Below are 26174 nucleotides of genomic sequence, written 5' to 3'. Positions count from 1 at the left end.
ACCACCATTCATGGATAATGCATTGATTTGACCTTGGCAAAGAATATCTCTTTAAAGTAATAAAGTGTATGGTTAAGTGCATTTCACTTCTCTCTGGTTTCACTCTTTGTAGAGCCACGTGTGTGAATTCAAGTGACGTCGCATGCGTAACCCTGGTGGGTGTTGTTAGCAGCTTCGCTTTCCAACCCCCTTCACAGGGTGGACTGGCGCGCATTCTTTCAAAAACGTTTTTAACGCCTTTTTTATTTGCTATCGTGAAGACCAGTGCAATGTATATTCTTAATTAAAGCAGCTTTGGTGCCCTCAGTTATGCACGTATATTTGACCTCAAAAATATGCCCCTAAGGTTCCCTTTGCGTTGAATAATAAGAACATATATGAGTCATAACAGCAGGTGCAGTAGTTTGGAACGCTGTTGCCTATATACATACTTCGTGTTCAGCATTCTTTAGTCCGTTTCTTGGCCGGGCGGTTCAATCGAGTGACAGGCAGACACACAGACGAACCGAAATTTTTGCGTTTAGGTAACCTAAGAAAGGCTATCTTTAATAGAGAGAACGCTGTGAGGAATAGCGTTCTCCATGCACAGCGCACTTTGTGCTTTGTCCGTCTGCAGCGATCGGACTTTCATCATCGGAGCGCCGCGAGAGTCCCGGAAAAACTTGTTGCCTGCGCTCCCTGCTCTGTTCACGTCACACGCGCGCGTCTCGTGTAACTAAAAGAGCGGAGCTCGGGATTCCGCATGCAGACCGAATGGCTGCGCTCACTGCGGGCGCGTAAACCTGCAGCGGGCTGGACTTCACCGTTGCCGCTGCTCGCGCTGTTGCCAGGTTCCTCTTTTGCACGACGACTAGTCTCTTGCAGCACTACTTCTCGCCACGGCGTGCATGTCGGCATGCCTGGGTGTGCTCGCCGGATGACGACGAGATTGCAGCGCCGAGATTGAAGTGGTGAGTTCTAATTACGCAGACGAACTAAGAGTACCCGTAATTGTCAAAGTTCTCGTTTTATTACATGTCGACTGGTTGGAGGACCTTTAGTGGCGTCGTAAATTTCCTTTTCTGCAACGTGGTTCAATGAGAAATTTTTACACCCGTAAAAACCATGTCATGAAGTAGGAAAAAATGAATGGATGAATGCGCCATGTCAAAATGTTCTTTTTTGGACATTGGGCCGAGCACTGGCCGCGAAATACTGCAGTTTGTATTTGTATAGCCCTTTTTATTTTCTCGTTAGCATACTAAGAAACAATAAAAGGCCCCCTACACCAAAAAAGTTTGCGACCCATGCCTTTCCGACGCTTGAAAGCTGTGTGTCTGCAATGCCCTCATGTGGACTGTTCTCTACATGTGAGCTTTCCTCCTCGCCTACATTGAGTGCACTTGCCACTAGGTTGTCTTAACAGCTGCCGATGCCTACTCCGAAAGAGTACTAGTTTTAGGCCCATTTCAAGACGGGACGCTGTATAAACGACCGAGCACGGAAACATAAATTGGAATTTAGAAATGAAAAAGCTGCGCCCTGCGGATCTTGCTATTGTGAAGCCCTGCGGCTAAGTGAGATCAGGACCTTGGGTCGAAGCCGCGACACAAATGCACGAGAATTACTGGAGGCATACTAAATCAAGAAACGTTGCGAATGGTGTATCAGTGATATGTCGATGGCCCTCTTCTCCCCGGAAATCGAATTTCAATGAGTAGCATTCTTTGACGCGTGCCCCGACAGCTTGAACAGCGTAACGCCCTGCATTCGCGTAAACAGGCAGAATTAGCGGATGCAATACTTTTCTACGTTTAAACGCGTAAATGGAGATAATTGGTAAGACAGAATTTGTTCAAACCAACAATAAAAAAAAATCTAAAAAAATTAAAGTTTCACAAAAATGCACTGACGAAACCAAAAATGTGCATCTTATTGATTCCCCCTCCCCCCCACACACACGCAAACGAGAACTAAACTAACAAAAAATTACCACCTATTCTTGATAGTTGAGAGAAGCGCGAACGCTAAACAGCGTTCAACCTTCACTCAAAGTGCGTCCAATCGGTCCCCAAACTTTGAAGGACCCAAATCTGAAACAAAGAGCAAACCCGTGCGAAGATACCGATAAGTTGTTTGTGGGATAACCATGTCATTTTTCGCGATTTTCAAGTAACCCTTTTGACACAACGAAAGCTAGGTTTCACGCACGCGACGGGTGTCCAGAGATCTTATCAGAGCTTTTCGGTCGACCAACCGGTCTATGGGGAAACGCATTATTTTGTTGACAGAACGCCATCGGTCGCACTGAGAAGGCGTTCGCTTTAAAAAGCGCGCAAAATAACGATGACAATGCGAATTAAAAAATAGCGAGAATGGACCAACCCTTCACTACGCCTTGGATCTGCAAAAAAAAAAAAAAAAATGTCGAAGTAAAGGCATTCAATCGCTAGTACGGTGTATATTTATACAATTGAAGAAAAGAAGCAAAAGAAAACTGAAAACAATGAATAACCCAGCGTCGTTGGCTACTTATTGCTACATGCGGCGCTAACGAATTCACAATCCAGACAGGCGGTAGGAATTCTACGGCATTAGCAGACAGTTCCCCGAACTTCCGCAGATTTTTGATAAGGATGACTCGGAATATTTTTGTTTTGTGTGTGTGTGTGAATTTTACACGTTACGAAACATGCTGCGCGTGTTCGGCTATCGTTATATATACGAACGTATGGCTTCAAAATAAAATCAGTTGCAGTTGCGCCACAGTCCCGCCCGTCTCTCCTGTGTTTTGTCTGCTCTGCGCTAACATTTATTGCGACCACTATGAATGAACTAGTACAGCACCAAGATTTATTAACAGTCAATCTGCCCAACTCCCTTTAAAAAATGAATAACGTGCACAATTACGAATGAATGTGAGTCGCAGTACCAAAATTGTAGCTAAGAACGGGGAACCACCAGAACAAAACGAAGAAAACAAGTTGAAGAATACAAGAAGTAGAAGTTCTTGCTTGAGTATTCCTGAGTCTCCTGCAACCCGAGAGCTTAGCACTCACTGGCTCTGACCTCCTGGCTTTTTTTTTTAACAGAGTCGACTGCAAGGCCGAGGTCTACAGCCCTGTGCAAAGTTTGAACAGAGTAACCCGGATGCACCCTTCCGGCTTTCTTGCTCACGGCTCCGCCGAGGTCCCGATGGACCGTGGGCTTGGCTAGTGGCTTCGGCAACGGCTTGGAACCTCTTCTGGCTCAGCCTGCTCCGCCATTCGGGTGGCGTGATCTTCGTCGCCCTCATCGCAAGATTCGCTGAGACCAGAGGAAGGGTCAGCTGGGTCATCTACCTCAACATGAGCCTCACCTTGCTTCTTGGTAAGCGATGCATTGCCGATGGGACCTATATATGATGTTACTGGTGTATCTATAGTCTTGAGTCATCCGCACCTTGTACTGCGGGGAAAAGTAAGAGATGGAGAAAGGCAATCAGGGGATGGAATGCGACGATGGTGTATTAGTAGTAGTAGACAACTTTATATCGCAGAGAAATAGGTATGTTTCCTCAGAACAGGAGCCCATACGACGATTTGGCGATCTTTGCCCTGGAGAACAGTAGTCGCTGGGCGTCCAGGTCAGCGCCAGTCATTAGGTTCAACCACAGCGCGAGAAGTAGGAGAAAGGAGTAATGAGGTGGCAGTATTTGGTTGTGTGCGCACCAAAGATTCGTGCATGTTCACGGCACGTAGCACCACGGCGTAAGTTCTACGTCCACGTGTAAACTCAATGAGAACAGGTGGGAAGTACCACAGCAATAACATCAGATAATGCACATACTCAGGCTGCTTGATAGTTATTATTGAACGCTTAAAACCTCTAAACAGAGTAATGAGTTTATAAGAAATGTAAGCATATATATAGGGTCCGTGCAGACTTTAATGTCAAGTATACGGTCCTGTCCCCGGTTAGGTTTCTAGGTCTCAACCTATGCATTACCACACCAACATGCACAAGCGCTCTGGGCTTAGTAAGGCAGACGACGACATCTACGACCTGGGTACCGATGAAACAAAATAGATGTAATCGTGAATGTATATATACTTGTGCACCCGGTGTTGTTGGTTGGCGTCACCATTTACGCATCTTTTAGACACATTCCCGCACTGCGATCGCTGCAGACTCAGGAAATATCATCAATTACTCTTCCGCGGTTCTACCAACTAGCCCAACATCGAACATTATTAAAAAAAAAAAAAAACGGCGAAAATGAGCTTTTGCTATACAAGGATTAGGAGAGGTACCAATTAGTGAACGTGAGGGCTGCACGAATCGACGGGGCTGGAGTACGCAGTTACTGCCTGTCAAGAACAGGATAACCAGTATTGTAGAAATCATTTGCAAATTGGCTGCGAGTACAGGTCCATGTGGAGAAAGAATTCGGCGTGAACACGTTGCTGGAGTAGTGCGTTTCGTTGCCACTGTAGTATTCTTTCTATACGTTCGGCATGCCCTTAGCACTGGCGTTTTGCTCCTTAATTGTCTCGTCTCAGGAGAACAGCTGCCTTGGCCTACAATAGAATACGTTACTTCATGCTCTCAAGCGGAGAGGTAGACTGGTAGACAGCTGGCGAGTCATAAAAAGCACACGGTGAGAATTAAGAAGTCACAAAAAAAATTCCCGCGCCTTCCCGCGAGGGGAACACGAGTAAATGCAGAGCATTGGGGGTCGTTAACGCCGCGTAAAGTCGCGTTAGGGTGGGTAGTTGGGTCGTAGTTGCGTTGGTGTTGGTTTGGGGTAGAGAGAGGAGAGTAAAGTCGCGTTAGGGTGGAGCGAGGGTCAACCAAGGAAGGAAGGAGCAACGCAGTGACTGAAGCACGACTCACGAGCGACCGCTAGCCGCTTTATATTTGCAGCGCGCGCAGTAGAGGGAGAGCAGTACGGGGGGGGGGGGGGGGGGGGGGAGAGCACGCATGCGCAAGCAGCGCGCGCCCTTCCACGCCCCATCGCGCTGCTATCACGCACCTGTTACGCCGAGACCGCGACGGAGCGAACGGGCTGACTACGACGCATGCGCGCGCCAGCTGCTGTTGAGAGAGAGGAGGGAAGGAGGAGAGGCGCACCTGCTGCGGACGCGGATCTGTGGACGCCGTCCGACGCAGGAAGAGGCGAGGCTAAGAAATGCTCTGCATTTAAAATTATCGTTGAGATTAAAGGTATGGAGCAAAAGAAATATTCTCTACATCATGGCACATTTTCGCGACAGGGAAACTCTAATGCTTGTTATCGTTTCCGGTAGCAACGTGTTGAAATTGATGGTTGTTACTGTGTCAGCCATTTCAGTGAATAACTGACTGAGAGTAAATTTTAGATGCGATATTTAATAAGTCATAATTCTCCTAGACAGAAGGGTTACACGGCGGCCTAGAAAACCGAGATTTGAATTCCTTGTATGACACGCAGTGGTAGATGACTGTTCAGAACTGCCCGAGGGTAGTTTCTCACGGTTTAAAGCTCTAAACGACACATAGACGGCATGCATAAGCTTGTGCAAATATATAAATTTATTGTCACAAGTGAAGGACAAACTTTGCGATTAAGGTAGCGGGGAAAACGGGGGCTCTGTTCAGGCAAGTGTCCCCCCCTGGGCACTTATCTCTGATTTTTGTGAGTGCCAGCTTTCATATTCAAGGCGTTGGCTGTCCGCACAAACTCAACATAGTACTTTCACTAAATGTTACTAGCGCATGTGCTTGCACGACGTTTACTTAGTGTTCGGACGCCTATAAAATTTAGGGCATAAAGTACTGCGCTTCGCCACAGACTATACACATATATGCAAAGAATGTTTAGCACGCCCTCCCCCCCCCCCCCCCCCCCCTAACATAACATCGTCTACAAATTTTTTCTCGGAAGAAGGCAGAGTAAGTCCTCCTACCCTGATGTGTCAACTCTTTGAATTCAGCAACTCCAAGGACATAACATAATTTTGTAAAACAAATATTTTGCGTTGTGCTGAGGCGGCTGGATATGGGTGCGCCCTTCCCACGCTTTCCCATTTTTTTAAAGGTCAGCAGACCGTTTTCGCCCATCATTATGTTCATTTGTTTAAAATGCAGTGTATACAGTTTGACTGTATGGTACAAGACAGAAAAAGTAATGATTATAAATACATTCGGTAAAAGTGGTTCAATGAAACTGTGTTCGAGAAAACGCCCGATTTTTCGTTGAAACGGCATTGCGTAAATGAAATTTCCAGGAACCGTGACCCACGTGGAGGCATCGAGCTGGTCATACGCTCAGGTTCGATGTTCAAGGCACTTGTTTCATGCCTGCGTAAATCAGGAGACGTGGGACATAACCCGGGGGACTTTCTTGGTCCTTGGCGAGTCCAGGACAGGCTGCATGCACTACCAAAGCTCTTTTGTTGTACCTGAAGGGGTGGGGGGAGGGGGGCGGGTGGCAAAGCACGGACACAACGATTTGGAAACGCTACGGTGGGCTTTTCCACAACATTGTTCGCGAAGCATGGTGATACGTTGGTTTCGTTAGGTTCACCGTGGTGAGAGAGAGAGAGAGAGAGAGAGAGAGAGAGAGAGAGAGAGAGAGAGAGAGAGAGAGAGAGAGAGAGAGAGAGAGAGAGAGAGAGAGAGAGAGAGAGAGAGAGAGAGCTTTTATTGCCGCAAGGGCTAATTCGGGGGAGAGGTGGTGACCGATGGAGGAAGGTCTCCGGTGACTTTGGCAGCCCGGGCGACGATGGCATCTTGCACTTCCGAATCCGAGCTGCCCAACGCCCTCGCCCAGTGATCCCCGTCTCGGTATGGGGGGAATGGGTTGTGGGGGCATTGCCTGAGGAGGTGATCCATGGTTTGGACCACCCCACAAGCGGGGCAGTGGGGTGAAGAGTGCAGAGCGGGGTACATGTGGTGCAGGCGGGAGAGGCAAGGAACGCTATACGTTTGCACTAAGCGCCATAGGCGTTCTTCGGCGTGAGAGAGCGCCGGGTGCGCAGGAGGCAGTAGACGGCGGGAGAGGCGGTAATGAGACGTAATCTCATGAAAGGAAAGGAGCCGATCTGGAGCTGACAGGGCTCCATGGAAGGGATCGAGGCTAAGGCCTGCTCGAAAGTTGAGCTCTCGAGCGGCTCTGTGTGCTGCCTCGCTCCCTCCCACACCCGTGTGGGCTGGGGTCCACAGCATCTCGGTGGGGGAGTCAGGGGGATTTTGAAGAAGGATTTTGAGTGCCAGGGAAGAAATGCGGCCCCGGGCGAAATTTCGAATGACCGTCTTCGAATCGGAGATTATGATCGCAGGGGAAGGCCGTAGTGTTAATGCAAGAGCAACAGCCGCCTCTTCCGCAGTCGCGGGGGAAGAAGTGCGAAGGTTGAGGGTGGTAAGGGGGGGGGGGGGGGACTGTTGGGACCATTGATAATTGCGACGGCGTAGGCGTCGTGGTGCCTGTAGCTAGCCGCGCCAACATACAGTTGCCGGGTGTACTGGGTATCGCTTCGTAAGGGCCTGCGCACGCTGGTCCCGGCGGGCTCGATTGTGCGTCGAGTGCATGTTACGGGGAATGGGCCGAACGATGAATAGGTCATAGATATTGCTATGGATGGCAAGAGAGGATTCTGTAGCGAAAGTGAAGTTGAGTGGAAGTCGCCGGAGGTGGGGTTGACCTGTTGAGGTTGTTGCATGGCGGGCGTGCTGGCTAACGAAAACAGCAGTGAAGCGCTCAGGCATCCCACAGAATCCACTTCATCTTTGAAGGGAAACCGGCTCGGTTTCCGGACAAGTTTAGTAAGAGTTTTTCTGTCGCGGGCAAGTGTGAAGAGCAACAACTGAAACAATGTTAGGTGGTCTCTCCAGCAGGCCCGATTGAGCAAGCAGTCAAGCGGAAAGAGGGGCGGGTAGAGGGCATGAACGGGCAGAGGAGAAGGGAAATAAGTCCCCGATCAAGGGGTCTAACACCGGTTGCAATTGCGCAGGCACCTAAACAGAATTATACAGACACGTACGCACAAACACACAAAAGGTTGCACGTCGGGTTTCGTTTCATGGTTTCAAGACAGATTTTCTTGACTGATCGCGCGGTCCGTTGCCTAGAGCGGCGGCGTCACCACCAACGTTATCGCAAAAGGCCGCTGGGCCTTTCCGGAGTAAGGAGTCGCGGAAAAACTGGTTGTCTTCGCCCTCCCCGCTGAAACAGAAGGAGGGTGGCCTTGACTCTGCGCGGACTCGTCGGATCAGCTGTGCTCGCGGGTGCGACGCTCATAAACACAAGGCGTTCATCACGATAGCTGGGAGCTACCTGAATCACCCGTGGTAGTCGCCACCACCGCCGATGCAGATGCGAATTTTCCGTGATGCAACGAGTCGGTCTGAGTGCACGCCGTCGCTTCGATGTCCTCATGCTTGCGTGTGCTTGTCAAGGGCCGAGTTCGCAGCACCGGCGAGGTGTTGAACGCTACAGCGGAAGCTGGGCGACAACCAGTGTCTCTGCGATGAGGTGTGTTGTGCACGAAATTACGGCCTGTTTTGGAGGGCTCGCTGATTTCTCGGTTTCTCGGTTTTGTTTTGCCTCGTTTATAACAACCCCAGGAAGACGCTGTGACGGTACTTGAGAGGCCATGCATGCGCATACAACAAGGAAACGGGCGCGAGTGTACTCGACATATGGACGGCGGCGTTTGCAGGTTTAGATGATCTTGAAAGTAGTGCAACAAGAAGTGAATGTCCTTTTTATAAAATTGGGCTTAGTGGAAGTGTTCTTAGAAAGAAATTGTTTATGGATTTCAGTTCCCACGTCATCCGTGCTAGCACACTGCCGTACGTCTGAGTGCTTAGTAACTCAGTTTCATTGCGACTTCTGATGCATGGTGGATCAAGAAGACGAAAGGATTCCTTGGTGTTCAATTAGCTTCTTATGTTTCTGTATACCAATTTTTACGACCAACCGATGCGCATAATCAATTTCGCATGCAAACATAACCTTTCGCTCTATATCTTCAGCGCGTCTGCCACTTGTTAGTATACAAGACGCCTACAGCACTAGTTATATCGTCCCGGTAGTTGCAGGTATTTTTTCAGGTGGGCTGGTTGCTGTGTATTCCAAAACAGTGCCGCGGACCCCAAATTTTAGTGTTGACAAAGGCGGATAGCCGCTCCTGAGTTGTAAACCTAATTAATTTATGGCAGTTTAGAGGTACGTACGTAGTGTAGCAGCGGAAAAGTTGCAGTTTCAGCATCGTGATAAACACCCCAAGACAACGCGGCCTGAAAAACACACCAAAGGACAGAAGTGCTCACATTAGCTTCCCGAGTTAGCCGTGCCCCAAGAGCCGGCGTTTGTGACAGGTTTCCTTCCCTCTCCCTCTTTCGTCAAACAGGCAGTGACGTCAAAGGCCAGAGGTCCAGAGGCGATGGTCGTGAGTGAATCGAGAACTTCCGAGTCAAAGTAAACGGCGACGCAGGATGCAATCTGCTCCGTCCTCACGGTGCAAGCGTGGCAGAGGTCCCGATGGGCCGTGGGCTTGGTTGTCGGTGTCGGCCGCGGCTTGGAACCTGTTCTGGCTCAGTCTGCTGCGTCGTTCTGGCGGCGTGTTGTTCGTGGCCCTCGTGACGACCTTCCAAGAGAGCAGGGAGGCGACCAGCTGGGTCATCAGCCTCAACATGAGCCTCGCCATGCTTCTCGGTGAGGCGCGTTCACGCCTCTCTTTCCTCCTCCGTCCTGTCCCCTCCTGTCACCGTTGTCCGGTAGTTCGGATATCGGAGGGAAGCGTAAACAATTTTATAGTGGCTACCAATTTCAAATTTGTGGTTCCTTTTAATTCGGCGGTTTGGCAGTTTCTTTCTCATGAGACACGCTTGATGATTACCATTACGCGCGCTTTATTTCGTATTTTTCACCCGTCTATAGGTGCCGCTGAGCCTAAGGACTCGTTTTATCCCGGCCACGGTAGCCATTTTCTGATGCAGGCAAAAGACGAGAACGCCCGTGTGTCGAGATTTCAGCGCACGTCGAAGATACCAACGGGGTCAAATGTAATCCGGAGTCCTATAGGCTAGGTGTAGCTTCGGCGCGTGAAAATGCTAAAATTTGGATTTTCAAAAGTTGCGTTTCGAAAGCAACGCAGTTTATGGCCATTGTACGGGATCAGGAATCCAATATCCAGCATACTGATAAGTTCCAGCTTTAGCTTAGCGCTACCAGAATGTTTTTCTTTCTATATTAAAAAAAATATACGCCCACTTGCTCGGGTAATTTTTGAGTGTACCCGTTGTTATTAATATTATAGTCTCTACTCACAGACAAACGTGTCCTATTCAGTCTCAGACGCATGGGAGCTTCTGTCTTTGAATCCGACAACTCTTTCCACATTCATCCTGTCATCGTGTATGTCATTAGTGCGAATAGATTTCTGCTTATTATCAAAGTTAACACTATAACCCGGAAGGATATATCATTTTACTGTCTATAAGATACAGGCATGTTATAATTGTCCACACGTGGCAATTAAAGAAGCAGGTTATTAGGGTGCTTGTCGTGGTTCAGCCATATACCAAAAAGGAGGCTTTTGAGAAGAAAACTACTGGTTACAATTGTTAGTAATAGGATGTACTCGTTGCAATATTGTTATCAGGCTTAGAAAACAGCAAGCATCGACCCATACTTGTGTACATCTTAATTGCATTACGGATAAATCCAACCTGAAGAATAGGAAAAGATTCTTAACACTTCTCTCCAAGGGACGGTCGAGAAAGCAAATCAGCTCTTTTGTACGAATTTTAACTCACCTGGGAGATCGTGGTATGGGAGACCGCATGGTATGGTAAACAGCGTAGTTTATTCCTGCGACACTCGGTAGTCTCAGTGTTATTAGTAAGCTGACTATAGGACGTGAGTGTCTTGCACCAACCGAAATGTCGTTTTATGAGGGTCACTTAAGACATTTCGTATACATGGTATGTCTAAGACAACGTTCCATGCTTGCGAAACATTTCTAGCGCCAAGCCGGGCGACATGTTTTTTAGCAGCCGCATTAAAAAGAAAATTACGACCTGCGTTCAGACGACGGCCGTTGAAGTTTAAAATTGTGTCGCCAATAAACTCTCCCTGTTGCGTAATAAAAAAACCCACCCTCTACCATATCACATTGGAATGCTAAAGCATAACGGCTGTCCCCAAATTCATAAACCCTAATGCGGAGTAATGGCAGGCACTGCTGGCCAGCGGCTGCTGTGACGAGCAGGTCGGTCTGATTCATCGGCCACGAAAAGCAGCGGAGCCCGTTGGAGCCCTGTACCGAGGTTGCACCACTCCTACTGACCCTGTTGGGAGCTGTATCGCGTGGCACAAGACACCGCAGGAGTGGCGCCCAACCACTCAAAAAAAAAATAAAAATAAATAAACGTTTTTCCAGTCCCAGTCAAGCCCAGAGGAACATGCACGTGGTGCCTGCGTGACCTCTCGACAGGCATTCGCACGGCAGTTGTGACCTCGAGTGGTCGGCAGTCCGTGGCTATTGGGAGTTAAACGTGTTGCTTAAAATCCGCAATTTCTATTATGTAATAAAAGAACACTGCTTATGCGCTTCTATTTTGCTTCGAATGTGCCGAAGGTTTTTATTGTAGCTGCGTGCGACGCTTCTTATGGTCAAGGCAGAACTCAGACTGATGCACGCGTATTCAAGACCAGACGGACAACGCAAAAAAAAAAAAAAATCAAAGCCTCGTAGGAATGAATATTGGGGATTGATTTTGTTTTATTAAATTACCCTAATTTATGAAACTATTCGCAGATCTTGCCAAAAATGGTATTCACATGAGCCGGCGCGACATACGAACTAAATGCATGGCCCTCAATATACGAGACGGTAGATTGCCCAATCTCCCTGGAAATCACGCCTCGCCCAAATGGCTACTCGTGTCGGAGAAAACATGTGGCGAGAGCTAGCAAGGAAAACCAGTCTCGGAGGCGGCCTATCTTAGACGGCGTGACCAGGAAACGCGCACAATCAGCGCCTTTCATTCGTAATTGTGCCGGGGCGGCCTCCCGTCTTCGGGTATTCTCGACAGGTGATGACGGCGCTTTGACCAGCAACATAGGCTTGCTGAGGTTGAGTTTGAGCTCTGTGGAGGTCGGGCCAATAATTTATGCGCAGGTGTAATCCAAAGTGTCAGCGCCTTTTCGCGTGTCGACCCGTATTCGCCTCTGTGGTAGGATATTTGCAGCTTCTTTATATAAGTTATCACATGTTACATGCATAACGAGGGCCTCGGTTCCATATGTATTTGTGCCACTGGCAGCATACGAGGTTTCCCGCCAACACGCTGGTACTGACACTGCAGTTTCGTGTCGTGGTTGCGGTAAGGTACCCTACGCTCGAAGTTTTTAGAGCGGCCTTAGCCATGAACGGAGAAAACAATTAAGTACACATTTATTTATTTCTATATTTAGAAAATACTGCAGGTCAAGAATGACTCAAGGAGGAATGAGGGTGGTACAAGACAAAGAAACATGACCAAAACATGAAGGAAGCTCACACCAACGCGTAAGACTTGATGGTAGCGAAGCTGTATGTAACCTTCACAGCCATCACGTCGGTTTAAGTCCGCGATTGCGGCCTATTTGCTTCTTCGCTGCTGCCGCAACGACCTTTACTCCATCATTGTTGCTATAAGTGTGGGCTTCTTTCATTTTTTTGGAAGTGCTAATTATTAATTGGACATAACCTTGGAGGGGCGTACGCTATGACCTGTCTCTCTCGTTCTTAGCAAGTGTTGCCAACATAACGGCGAAGAACGCTGGAGGTGTTTTTTTGGAGGGGGGGAGGGGGGGCAACCTTTGCCAACTTCTCAAGGGAGTATGCTTGGCTTGCAAATGTGCGCCGATGGCGCTGGGAGGTCGCCTCGATGGAAGCACACACGAGCGCTCGGAATTTTCTTGGTTTTTTAACTGCCGGGCGGTCGCCGCAACCTTGGCAAATCCCCCTAAGTGGGCACGCTTGGCTTGACAAACGTGAGCAGGGGACGCTGGGTGTTTGTCGCAAGGCACGCACACACGAGCGCTCGGCATTTTCTTGGTTTTGTTAACTGCCGGGTGGTCACCGTGAGGGCCGCGCTCACGTGCGTGCGCTCGGCAATTTCTTCGTATTTTTAGATGCAGAGCATCTGATTCACTCGCCTTGTCCCTCTGGCGTCGTCGTCGTTGTCGTCAGCGTTGTCCACCCCTCCCCCATTCTCCTCGCCGCGCCAGCTGCGCTCACCGCCGCTCACCCCCTCTCCTCTCCGATAGCGAACACTCTCTCGCGAGGGGCATTGGATTGGATTCGATTCGATTGGATTCGATTGGATTGGCTTGGATTGGATTTGGATTGGATTTGGATTTGATTGGATTAAAGTGGATTGTGTTGGATTGCGTTGCGTCATAGCCGCGGCACGTTGCGTCATAGCCGCGGCAGACGCGCTGGGGCCGGCGCATGTGCAGTACTCTCTCTTCCGCGGTTTCCTCTCCTTCGGGCGCGCTGCGCATATAACCGGTGTGCCGTTCTCCGGCGAAGCAACATCCACGCTTGGCTCAAACACCTAGAGTCCACGCCGCTTTACAAGTACGCCAACGTCGTCATCGACTGGGACCGGCTTACGCAGTCTCCTCAACGTTATGCGCGCTATACAACGCGGTCCCTTAGGCGCTCCGCCTATGCGTCGCATCTACACAGGGGTTCCCGCGAGGGAAGGTGGGAGTTTTTATTAACTGCGTTCACGAAAAATTACGATTTGCTAAAGAGCTTCTCTCTTAAAAAGGAAAATGGTGGGACAACATAATAGGCAATTATGCAACATATTAAGGTACAAGATCAAAGTCACACTTCACAAAAATTTTCAATACACATTAACACGTTTACAGACTCGAAAATTTGATGTCGTAGTTTGTTCCAATTTGTATTGTGCGAGGAAAGAAAGACTATTCAAAATTGTTAGTTCGGGCAAAGATGGGAGTGAAGTTTTGGGAACGGTACCGTTTTGTTGGACGCGAAGATAACGGAGCAAGGATGTTTGATAGGTCAGTACACTTTTTTTGCTAGATAGATAAAAAAGAAATTTTGGTCTTTCTGTTTTCTTTCGACGGGATAAAGTATGAATTTTGTTATCATTTATTAGTTCAGTTGGGGAATCAGATTGGCGAAAGCGGTTGAAAATAAAACGAGCGTCTAATCTTTGGATTTTCTCGAGATTGTTCATCTCTTTTTTAGTATGCGGATCCCACACCTCACATGCATATTCCAAACTAGACCGGATTATTGTATTGTATGCGAGGAGTCGAGTACTGGAGGGAACTTGCTGAAATTTGCCGAGTTGTCACATTGAGTAACAGAAGCAAGCACAGTGACCTTCTTGCCTACAACATGTGAAGGAATGAATAAAGGTTAATCGAAGGTCGGACATTAAGGAAGCAAGGAAGCTGGATATTGGCGCACGTATAGTGTTTGCACTTGGAGGTGAAACGGTAACCTAGCGAATAATACGGGTGTGATAATGAGAGTAACGGAATTGCTCTAGGCTGATTTATACTCGAATAACGTTTGACGACGGAACAGTACTGAACGGATTGAGTTGGCTCGCAAAGTTACAGCAGTGGCACACGACGAGGTGGAAAAGGAGCTCAAGAGTATGAAGAGGGGCGGAGCAGCGCTCGTAGGGGACGACGGAATGACCACGGATCTACTCAAGGATGGTGGTGAAATGGTACTATAAAAGCTGTAAAACATTCTTAGGATGCCTGCTGGCGCTAAAGGTATTACTGACTAATAAGGGTACCTACCAACATAATTATAATCCACACGAAGAGTGACGCCAAAGAGTTTAAGTATTACCGAACTGTCAGCTATACTCTTCGTTTTCATACAAGATATTTACCGGGATATTAGTTAACCGCAGAATTGCAACATCCTTGTTTCGACTAACCGAGCGAACAGAAAAGGCTATTCAAAATGTTTCACATCCGCGCTAGAAACCTGGGTAGTGGATAAACTCCGGGAGTATAATAAACCTCTTCCCAAAGCATTTATAGATTGCGAAAAGCCTTTGGTAAAAAAATCTCGCAGTGATGAAATCATTGGGAAAATGGAGCAGTGGAGACGCACGTAAGTTTGTGGAGGACTAATATACAAGTAATGTACGGGAATTAGAACTTTACATAAGATGAGTGGGAAGTTTCTTATTTGGAAGGGCATCAGACAAAGGAACACCGTCCCACACAAATCGTTCGCAGCATGCGTAGAGGGTAGTGTAGAAAGCTTGAGTGGAAAAAGTTAGGAATCCAAGTAAACGTAGAGTATTTCAGTAACTTCGACTTTGCGGATGACATGACAAGATTGTTCACTGATACAGAAGAAGACATGCAGAGAATGCTTTTAAAACGGTACTCAAAAAGCCTGGTGTAAGATTAAACATAATCATGGATAAGTTGAAGGTAAATAAACGTGTAGTCATCAACGCTTTCGATTTAGGCAATGAAATACGTACTGGAACAGGTCTGTGAAGGTGACTGTCTCGGGCAAGTTGTGATTACCTATCCAAACCTCGCGAGGGAAATCAGGCGTAGAGTTACTATGAGCTGGATAACATTCGGCAACCACACTGAAGTAATCAACAGGAGGTTACCTCTGTCACTTACTAAAAAAAGAGGTATACGCCCGCGTACTCCTACGGCCCCACAACTGAGGACTTGCTAAGCACTTCGAAGGTAAACTTACGTGGGTCTGACAAGCCATAAAAAGAAGAATGAAAGCAGTGACGCTTAAAGGGACCCTGCAACACTTTCGATAGATGATTTCACTCTTTCCTGTGCGTCTGGAAGCACTGCGAAAGCTACAGTTATCGCCCGCATGGAGCGGCTAAGAACTGGGTGCGTTGGGTGACTACGTTCTGCAAGCATTTAAGATTTCAAAAAAAGTTGAAAAAAAGCGTTGCAGGGTCCCTTTAAAGGTAAGGTCTTGTACTAGGGAGCAAACATCAATGGACATATTTGTAAATCCATTTACGAGGTGTAAGAAATGCTGACGCACCGAGTTGCTTCTAGACCGTTGTGTAAGGAGGTAAGTGAGTGGTATTGGAAGCGTGGGTAACTCATTCGGCGCTTGTGTCGTTTCACACGCATGCAGGTCCTCTTTGGGGTTTGCTGACAAAGTTCCTGTCTTTGCGGACGCAAACCCTCCTGGGCTGTGCCATAGTGGGAGCGAGCAGCATCGTTTGCTTCTTCGCTCGCAGCCTGACCACCGTCATCATACTGCAAGGAGTCTGTGGAGGTATGTATACAGCGGTGCTATCTTATCGCAAATTCCCTATATTTGGGTATTGAAGCTGGTCGACTAGCCAACGATTTCCTCGTTTATTTCTCTAATCAATTTTATAAACAGGGGGGGGGGGGGGAAGCGATATACTTTATCGTTTTAGTATTCCGTAGAGGATACCAGTGCTCGCATACGTGGACTTGGGTAATAGCAATTTGTGCCAATCAAACACTCACGCGTCGGTTCTTTTCACGCGTTTTTATTCAGCCTTTTATTTATAGGTGTTCACCATGATGGAAGTTTGAGTTTAGCGCGGCTAAGTGATACCCCGGAAATGCGATTTTGCAGCGGGGACACAACGGACGGACTCAACGAATAATGGGGTGCCCGTTACCGTAGCATGGAGAGGAACACGGAACGAAGAAGAAGAAACACATTTATTTGGGAGCACAGTTATAGTTGACGATGGTGGCCGCCGTTTTGGCGGCGACCGCAGCCGCCCGGGCGACCAGTGAAGCTTGAGCCTCCTGGTCTGGGCAGCGCAACGCCTCCTCCCACTGGTCACACGTGATTATTTTTGGATAGGGATCTCTCGGCCATCACCACATAAGGTGCTGAAGGGTGCCGAGGGACTGGCAGGCAGTACAGTCCAGTGAAAGGTATAGGACTCGCTGAATTAGGTGTAATTTAGCGGAATTGGGAAATGTGTTCGTTTGTAAAAGACGCCACGTGTGTTCTTGATAAATGGTGAGTTGTGTGTGTGCTAGGGGGTAGACATGGCGAGAGAGGCGGTAATGGGTGGTAATTTCATTGTACGTGATCATCCGGTCTCTAGCGCGGAAAGCCGGAGGCGAAATTTTGAACTGCCGTTTTAGAATCGGTGATGACTGCGGAGGTAGGTGGTCGGCTTTTGCATTAGCGCTAATGCTACTGCCACCTCTTCCGCCGTGGCTGGGTTGGTGTTGCGGGTGGTCAGGAAGTTGCGCTGGACCTGATTATAAGGGCAATGGGATACGATTGAGAAGGCACCATGCCGCCGATATTTGGCTGCGTCGACGTAATGTACGTCATGTTTGTCGCGGTATTGTTTATATAATGTGTGTGCGCGCTGCGAACGCCTTTTGGTGTTGAGTGCATGTTTCTGGGTATAGGCTTGATAATTAAGTTAGAATGGATGTCGTGAGGGAGTATGGTTTTGTCTGCTGGGGGGTCTAGAGGACGAAGTTGTAGCAGTCAGGATGTTGAAACCAACGTCAACGCAGTACTAACCCGCGGTGGAACTGAAGGAGGTGCGAGGTATGGGCTCGTCGTGGTTACTTCCGTTACTTTAAATATTGCTATACTCTGTTTCCAACAGTCTCTTAGTTGAGGTTAGCGAATATACATACCTTGTAGTTACAATAACAATGTAAGCTGGAACGCTCACATTCATATCGCTTGCGCTTCAGCGTTCCGTAAGCTTTGTGAATTGACTCATAAGCTTAAAGATGCTCCCTCGCATGTAAGATATCTGGCCTACACCACTTTTACAAGATCAACATTAGAATATGCTTGTATAGTCTGGGATCCCTACACCAACTCTAACCTCGATAGTATATAGGAAATCCAAAGAAAGGCTGTACGTTTTATTTACTCAAAATACAATCGCCGCGAGTCTGTTACCAACCTTATGAACAGTAATAACATCCCTACTCTCGAGTTAAGACGGAAATTCCTTCGCTTGAAGTTTCTTTGCAAATTCTTCGCCAACAAGCTTCGGTTTGACCGTAAAACCTATCTTAGACCCCTTTCAACAACAACAACAACAACAACAACAAACCCGTCACACCCATGACCTTTTTTAAACCACATTTTTCTCCAGGACCAACACCTTCAGATTTTCATTGTTTCCCCGCACCATTCAAGAATGGAATTTGTTACCCGTATCTGCACTTTCACCTGTGGAAAACTTGGAAACGTATCAGCACCGAAGTGCCGCGGTCCCGAATTGAAGTTTGCTGGGCGGTTCCTGCGAATTGTCTAGCATTGTTTCCCTCCTATCGGGTCTGTTCTCGCCATGATGTTTTTAAAGAAAAGCTTTACTACTCTTGTTCAGCGGTTTCGCCGCGGATGCGGAAGTTCATCTTTTGACCGCAGACACACCCCCTGCGACACACCCCTTGAAGCGCATCGCGTTATTCTCCGGGCCCGCTGTCGGCGCTGCACACAAGCCCCGTTTTTAGTCGTTCTGCTCAAGTAGCGGCGGCGGCCGCTCATCTGATCGGACGCCGACCAACCCCGCAACTTCCTACGCATGCGTCGCTGGGTCGTTTCAGGCTACGTGACTCGTCTTGCGCCGCGTTCGCCGTGAATGAAAGCGACGCCGGGCCTCCTCCTGTGAGCGTTTCACTGGACCGAATAGCTTTGAGCCGTCGTCGCCAATATAGCTGCATCAAAGGTTAACCAAGCGAAATCAAGCCCCAACCAGACTAATCCGAGCATTTTCTTTGCATATTCAAGGTTAGCTGAGGTAAGCCGCGGCCATTTTTATTTACTTCTGTATTGAAATTCGTAATGTTGTTTTCCTTCTTTTCTTTCTTTTTGCCCTGCATTTTTGTATTTATTTTCTCAAATATTTTTGCGCAAAGTGACTTTTGTAGAGTTGTACTTGTACTTGTCGTGCAAGTCCTGCTTGGGCATTGTAAGCCTGCAGTATTTAGTAAATAAAAAAAAATTAAAACACGTGGCCGAAAGCCCGATGGCAGCGAAAGCGAGATGTGCGAAGTGATTTGGAAACTGACGGGGCGAACCTTTTCTCTGCAAATTGCGCACTCTCCCGTCATTATCCGGATTTCGCTAAGAGGCATTTCATGTGGAAGTATGTGAACTTTCTCCTTTCGCAAGGCTCAAGGACGTCTCGGTGGGAAATCTAACAGCTGTTATTGCAGGGTTGGGACATTGCGTACCTGCCGCACATTTAGCTCCGGGCTACATTTACACATTGAATCACGTAATTAATCCAAGATTTCCCCACACGAACACGGGTCCGACACGGGTCCGAAAGGCTAGTTCCTTAAGCTGACTTTAGTTGCCCCTTGTTTGTCTGCTTTTTTCTTTTTTATTTCTATGTCTGTATCCCGTGAGCCCGTCATTCTTAATTACAAGCTTGTATACACCTTATCAGTTTGACCGGCAGGGCGGCTGTATTCTGGTATAGTTGTGTTCATAAAATCTCGCTTAGGCGCGGTAGGCAGCGAAACCACTGGTAAGCTGTCAGGAAAAGCAGAATGGAGACCAGTAATGAGTTTGGTACTCTTGGGTTAAACGCAGTTCATACAAGATTACATTTGCAGTGTGACGTCCTATTAAACGAAATTCAGAAACTAGAGGTAAGGTAATTGTGTTCATAAGAAGTTTTTTTAACAAGCATGTTTTGCTGGAGAATTTTATGAAAGAAAACTTGGCCCTTAATCCGGTGCGGTTTTTTTTCATTTAGCGGGAATTGTGTTTAAGAAATTTTCACTTGACATTTCAGGGTTCTCACAGAATTTTGTCATACACGCCTCTGTAGTAGCGATGTTAGCAAGTGCTCAGCTAAGTGATTGGTCTTTCCTCGCAACAGTAAACAAAGGACAGCCTTAGGTAAGACGTAGAAAGTAGCGTATTGTTTGATGATTCCACCGGATTAAACAGAAAGAAATGTCGTGGCCGTAAATTCGAATTCGTTTGGAATCAAGTCCTACATGTACGCCTGTATTAAAAAAAACACTAGACAGGTGTTTCGTGCAGGTTTAATGCAGATATAAACAAGGCTCATTTGATGAGAATTAATCTTATGTTTATTTTACGCACTCATGGCTTGAGTGGTGAAGGCAAAAATACTCTGTATTACCATACCACACCAAATTTGGAGCGTAGAGGCTCAGTAGGCTCTCTTTTTTTCGTTACAGGAATAGGTCAAGGAATTGTGATGCCTACCAAAGACCTTCTCATCGGCTATCACTTTCGGAAATACCGTGGTTCAGCCAACGGCATCTACTTCATCGGTGGCACCCTGGCGGCGTTCGCCTACCCGATGATTCTCCTGCTGCTCATTCAAGAGTACACCCTTGGCGGGGCTCTGCTCATTACGGGAGGTTTACAGCTCAATTCCCTCGCCGGCTCGCTCTTCTACAGGAAGCCTTCTTGGGCGAAGGGACAGGACGGGAGAAAGTCCACAAGAGACTCCGCTGACACACCCCTCAGCGGTAGCGCAAAGGTCTGCCAAGCGTCAGAGGACACGGAGAACCCTGCGACAGCAAAACTACCCAAATCTGAGAAGAAAGAAGCCTCAGAGTCACAAATGAAGGACAACCTGTGCGGTGGTGCTCCAAACTGCGACAAAAGCGTCATCGAAGAGCAGCCAAACACAACAAAGGTCGAGGCAGGGGTCGGGACTCAGCAGTCAGTCTACACATTTTCTTCGGACTGCACTGAAATTGAACCTCTAAGTGATAAAAGAGCACAGAACGGCGTCAAGGAGGTGGTCGCTGCTCAGGACGAACATTCGGCTGTTTCCAGGCGGACCAAGACCTCGCGCAACCTGGACTTCTTCAAACACCCCGTCTTCTACATGGTATTCATATCGTGCACATTCTCCGCCTTCTCAATGGTGACTTTCACGGTCCTGGTTGACTACGTGAAGGAGAAGGGGTTCAGCGCTCAGGACGGCGCCATCCTGCTCTCGGTGAGGGCCATTGGCGACGCCGTGTCGCGCCCCCTGTCGGGCGTGCTGTCGGACAGGCGCCTCGTCGGCCGGCGGACGCTCATGTGCCTCAGCAAGGTGACCGTGGCCTGCGCATGCGTGCTAATACCGCTGGCCCAGTCGTACGCCGCACTGCTGGTTCTGTGCGTAGTGCTGGGATGGAGCGCCGGTACCGCGGTGGTCCTCTACGTCCCCATCATGGCCGACCACCTGGGCGTCAAGAACCTCGGTCTGTCCATGGGTATCTGCAGGCTGGCCATGGGCGTGGGTCACCTCACCTGCCCCATGATCATAGGTGAGCTGTGTGAGGTTCTGTGATTGCCAGTACTAAAAATAGTACCTCTGAAAAACGGTAACTTTTTGGTGCGTGTGATGTGATACCATGCTTAGTACCGATTTCAAGGAAGGGAGAAATGATATCACCCACATGAATGGATGGCTTTAACAATACGGCGAAGCCTTTAATTTTTTTTTTGAATGAACGCGCCCACCCACCGCGCTTTCAGCGAGTGTCTCATCCTAGAAATCACCGTTACTGTGGAGCTAAAGTGTTTAAAATTGACGAGGGTGCTGGTTTGGGCCTGTTGGTAGAACATGACCACGCATTGAAGGGCTAGGACAACGGCACAAGCGGGTCAACACACACGAGGCGCTCGTATGTGTTGACTCGCTTATCCCGTTGTCCTAGCGCTTCAATTCATTGTCATGTTTAAATTTCTCCATAAAAGTGTGGCCAAGTAATGAAAAAAGGGACTATAGGAATAATTATGAACTACCTAACCTTAACGGAATGACGAAAATGTGGCAGAGACAATTAAATGAACAAAAACAAACGTAAAGCGACAGACGGAGGAAACTATGAGATTGCGAAAATTCGGTAGAGATGTACTGGGGCTAAGATGTGCGATATGAGAAAGGAATATCCTTACTATAACTCCAAGGGTACACTTACTTGGTGTTGACGTCTTGGTAGGTTTTCGGGAATGAAAAGCGAGGAAGAAATGCAGCCGAAATGATGACCCATGCGTGATCCGTAGAAACGGAACCTGAATAACTACGCCTGTTGGTGGTCTTTCCTTTCCTTTTTACAATAAATTCATTCATTCATTCATATTCGACACATTCTATTAAACGTAATGGTACCCACCCAAATTTATGTGACCCTAATGTCCCCCTTCATGAATCTCCGTAGTTTGTGGATATTAGGCAGAAAGTAAGTTACATAGCAGGTGAAAGGACTAAGTCATGGACTAGTGGAAGAGGGGAGGATAGCCGAGGCCCTAAAAGAACATTCATTACGGATGAAACGAACTATTACGGATAAAAACTAATTTCCTCAAGCTAACGCTAACTACATCGCCACACCACAGTAATCTCTAATGCAGTAGTTTTAAACTTAATGGCCGAGGGGCACATGCGGTCGCCCCAAAACAAAGGGAATGCCAATCACCGCCACCACCACCGTGGTCATCGTCCTCATCATCAGCGGTGGCTCATCGCCGCCTTCTGCCGCCCCACTAGTCCTGCGTCCCAGCATGAAAGAGAGTGCGAAGCGACTGCAGGGCAGAATAGGCAGCAAAGAGGGATAGGATGGGAATGAGCGACGAAATGCCGATACTGGTGGACATAGAAAGGAGCGACAGTCATCCAAGGCCGCTGCCAAAGCGAGCACACGTGAACACTGAGGCGGTCAAGAGCGCTTAGCCAGGGCCGGACTCGAGGGGAGCGCGGGAAGAGGAGAGTCGAGTCCGGACGTGGCTTAGCATGGCTGGCACGGTGTGCAAGAGGCGTGCGAGGGACTCCGTGTTGTGGTATCCTAAAGCCACAGCAAGGCACGCGCGTAGAGCCAAGCCCGAAGTCCGGCTGCGAGAGGAATACGATGCTCCCGCATTCTTGGAGATCCACCAGTGGGAATTACATAAAATTTCTCTCTCTCTGTCTCTTTCCCTCTTTCCTTCTTTTAGTTGGGAATGTTTTCATTGCTGGTACGTTCTGATAGGTTCTCTCTGTCTCTTTCTCTCTTTCCTTCTTTTAGTTGGGAATGTTTTCATTGCTGGTACGTTCTGATAGGTCTCGTATAGCTTTCAGTGTGTAAAAGTTATGAAATAAATGTAAGAAGTTAGCACCGTTACATTTATAAAATGGAAGCAGAATGTTATGGTGGAGCTGGCGCCTTTGTTGCCAACTTAACTAGAACAAATTATTGCTGTGTGCCCAAATCGCGCTTGTGGCTGAAACGCGATGCCCTAGAGGGCGCTTCAGGGAGCTGCCACTGGTGGGCCTCTGTCTTACCTGCCAGCCAACCTCGGGAGCGCAAACTTAGAAGCTGGCACTAGCTCGGCGTGATCGTGCACCTTACAGCGTACGCTCGTGTTAACGAGCGCTAAAAATGTCGTTACATAGGCTTTTAAGTTGTATTCAGACGTGTATGCAAATGCGATCACATTTTGCGCCCAAGTGTTGCTCAATGCCTATTCTTTGTCCTTCAGCCCCGGCGACACTGTCGCCGCGACTTGGCGGCACTTGTTCTTTACGAGTTTACAAACCTGACGTGCCATTGGCCAATGTATACAAATAAAGCTCCTCGCTGGGATTCACCGACTTTTATGCAATGCCAGGCTGCGTTTTAAACATTCATTAATGCGGGTTCCTTGTGTCGGCATGCCAACTTCCCCATGGCAAAAATAAAAAGAACGATTGGACTGATTATGAACTGATAGTTATAAACAGCGTCAGCTAATATATATCTTGAAACTATATCAACGTACATCCAAAGTGGGTATCTCCATGTGGCACCGGACACTCTCTGAAGAATCATTGAAAACTTTAGAGGGGGTGTGTTACAGCGCTTGTTGCATTTAACCTCGTTTCCTCATCCCTTTGCAAACGCAGGCTATTTCAAGGACCAGCTGGGCACATACGAGGGAATCTTCTACCTCAGCAGTACAACGTGCTTGTTGGTGGCTTCGCTTTGGTTCGCAGACGGCATTCGCATGGCGTTGCACAGGAAGCGGCGAAGAACCACAGCTGGTGAACGCCACGTCAGGGCGGGGCCAGCGAACGGGCAAAAGTATTCTTCAGTGCCGTCGTGACGAGTTCCTGCCCGTCGTCAGCTTGTGTTCACAGCCTCGGCGAGACACCCAAGCCAGTGTCTTCGTGTGATGGCCCAAATCCTCGCCACGAGGCCCTTTTTAACTATCGAAGGAACTAAGTGCGGTGATACTCAGTGCCACGTGGCTCCGGCAATATCGTTTTGTTTCTGCATGCCTGCAAGAGCCAAGCCACCGTATGTGCGAGACGTGGAACTCGGAAAAAGGAACCTTGCACGCGCCTCATAATGCGGCATGGTTTTTGGACAGAGTGAGTTCGTCAAGTGGGAAGGGGGGGGGGGGGGATAAGTTGCTATGCTGGTTGAATTGGGCTCATCTAGTCCACTATAGTCACGCCGGCCGTTGCTCAGCACGAGCAGCCCCCTTGTTAATTGGAAGTACACGTCTTCAAGTTGCGCGTCGCCAGGAAACACGCGGCGGAGGCGCGGCGTGTCCAGCGACCACGTGAGGAGAGATCTGTTGCGCCACAGACGAGCACCTTCGCGCTTCAGAATACTGTCAACAGCGCATTTGTAGGGCTGTACATCTTCAATGGCTGCCGGCGATGAGGAGAGCGCGGCAACGGGACGCCTGCGTATACAGTCAGCAAGCGAAGCCGCCGCGGCCGAACCAGTATATCTAGGTGCGGTCTTTATCCGCCCGCTTGAGACCCAAGGTTGATGGTGTGGGGACGCAGGAGCTTAAAAGAAGGAAATAAAGAAAGGCTGAAAACTTCGGCACAAGACAGCCTATACGTTGTCTGAAGCTTTGAAAGAGGGAGAGAATGAGCATTTATTCGAGAAAATGGTGGTGGTGTAGCCGTCACTCCGTGGGATGGATTCGCCTCAGTCCATGTACCCTTTAGCCTTGGCTGCTGCCTGGCGCGTGTCACAAGAGAGATCGGGTCAGCGTGGTCAGAGCTGGTCAGCAGGCCCTCCCATTGGTCGGGAGACATAAAGCTAAAGGGCTATAATATAAAATAAAAGCCCAACCCGTACCACATACGTATCACGGGTGACGCCAATTAAAAATAAACAAACTGGACCGAGGTCAACTAGAGTTTTGAAGAGAAGGAAATACCCACCGAAGTGGAAAATAAAAGGGAAAAACGCTACACAACGACACCACAGCCAGGAGAGCGGGCCCGGGGAGACTCCCCTGATCTCCCCTGGGACGGTAGCAGGAAAGGTGGGGATGAGGGATGCGGATGGTGGTAATAAGGAATGGGTTACGGGAAAGTGGGTGGGAATGGCGACAGCGAGGTTTTTGTTCTAAACCTTAGATGTCTGACTCCTAAAATAGGCCTGAAAACTCAGGATGGGCGTCAGATGGTTCCATTTGGAATTCAGCGGACCCCACTATAGGTTCCAACCATCTGAGCTCCGACATCGAAGAACAAACAGGGAGAACCTGCGACGGAGTGACGACACCGAATCTCTGGACCCCTTTCACAACCAGCCCCCGGCTAACACCCACCAGGTCCCCCGAGTACTCAAGAGACACCTGCCCAGCCTACATAGGTACTAATCCCCCTCGTCTCGACGGTTTCGGATACTGGTAAAGCTAACTGTCCGACAGACGGGGTAACTGTACCCTGTATGCATCCGTCGATCTCTATGTGCACCTGAATCACCTATCTCCATAGGAAAGCCTATGTGACTTATAGGGTTTCGGTGGACCTCTAATGTGCTCCTATGCCAACCACTCACCCACCAGGGAACCCTCCCCATACGGGCAGTAGTCATCATGTGGAAGGAGTAATCCTTATAGAGTACGACCAGCCCTACTCCCGATACTGAGGACGAGATGCTTCCCTAAGAAGTGAGCCAATCCCTCTTTCCTCGGTCCTAGCAAGTGCGCGCCTCCTAGACTGGTCGCTACTAAAGGCCAGAGACATTGGCCATCATGAGCACCTCAAAGGCCCTGGATCCTGTTTTCCAGGACAGTGATAATGCTAAGTAACTCATTGGGAACTCTTTATTATATTACCATACTCTATACACGGCGTTTCCCCTTTTCAAATGGTGGGGCGGACTCCAAGTTCATTAAAGTTCGAGCTTATTGTACGACGTAAAGTTTCGGCGTCCGGAATACTAGTTCAGG

At 48.5% G+C, this 26174-nt stretch overlaps 1 protein-coding gene across 3 annotated transcripts; it reads left to right on the top strand.

The window, feature by feature from the left end:
• Positions 1-756: 756 nt before the first annotated feature.
• Positions 757-24818, top strand: LOC144145304 (monocarboxylate transporter 9-like). Of its 3 annotated transcripts, XM_077676868.1 has the most exons (6): positions 757-950; positions 3072-3348; positions 9354-9658; positions 16131-16274; positions 20189-21277; positions 23875-24818. In XM_077676868.1, exons 3-6 carry the CDS (start codon positions 9439-9441, stop codon positions 24072-24074), a joined length of 1653 nt encoding a protein of 550 aa, XP_077532994.1. In that variant the 5' UTR covers positions 757-950; positions 3072-3348; positions 9354-9438; the 3' UTR covers positions 24075-24818. The 3 variants fall into 3 exon arrangements, with proteins under 3 accessions (XP_077532994.1, XP_077532995.1, XP_077532993.1); XM_077676869.1 differs by lacking the exon at positions 9354-9658; XM_077676867.1 differs by lacking the exons at positions 757-950; positions 3072-3348 and adding an exon at positions 8180-8473.
• The last annotated feature ends 1356 nt before the right edge of the window (positions 24819-26174 follow it).

This window comes from Haemaphysalis longicornis, unplaced genomic scaffold (genome assembly GCF_048455015.1).
Source record: "Haemaphysalis longicornis isolate Haplotype H1 unplaced genomic scaffold, Haemaphysalis longicornis Haplotype H1 scaffold_7, whole genome shotgun sequence".
NCBI classification, from domain to species: domain Eukaryota; kingdom Metazoa; phylum Arthropoda; class Arachnida; order Ixodida; family Ixodidae; genus Haemaphysalis; species Haemaphysalis longicornis.
This window is presented reverse-complemented; position numbering and strand designations above follow the sequence as displayed.

What these genes read in the sequence shown, in the direction of transcription:
- LOC144145304 (XM_077676868.1), top strand. Translation starts at nt 9,439, where the DNA reads ATGCAATCTGCTCCGTCCTCACGGTGCAAGCGTGGCAGAGGTCCCGAT. An exon ending in GAGCCTCGCCATGCTTCTCG is followed by an intron (nt 9,659 to 16,130) that starts GTGAGGCGCGTT and finishes ACACGCATGCAG; the next exon opens with GTCCTCTTTGGGGTTTGCTG. An exon ending in CACCTGCCCCATGATCATAG is followed by an intron (nt 21,278 to 23,874) that starts GTGAGCTGTGTG and finishes TTGCAAACGCAG; the next exon opens with GCTATTTCAAGGACCAGCTG.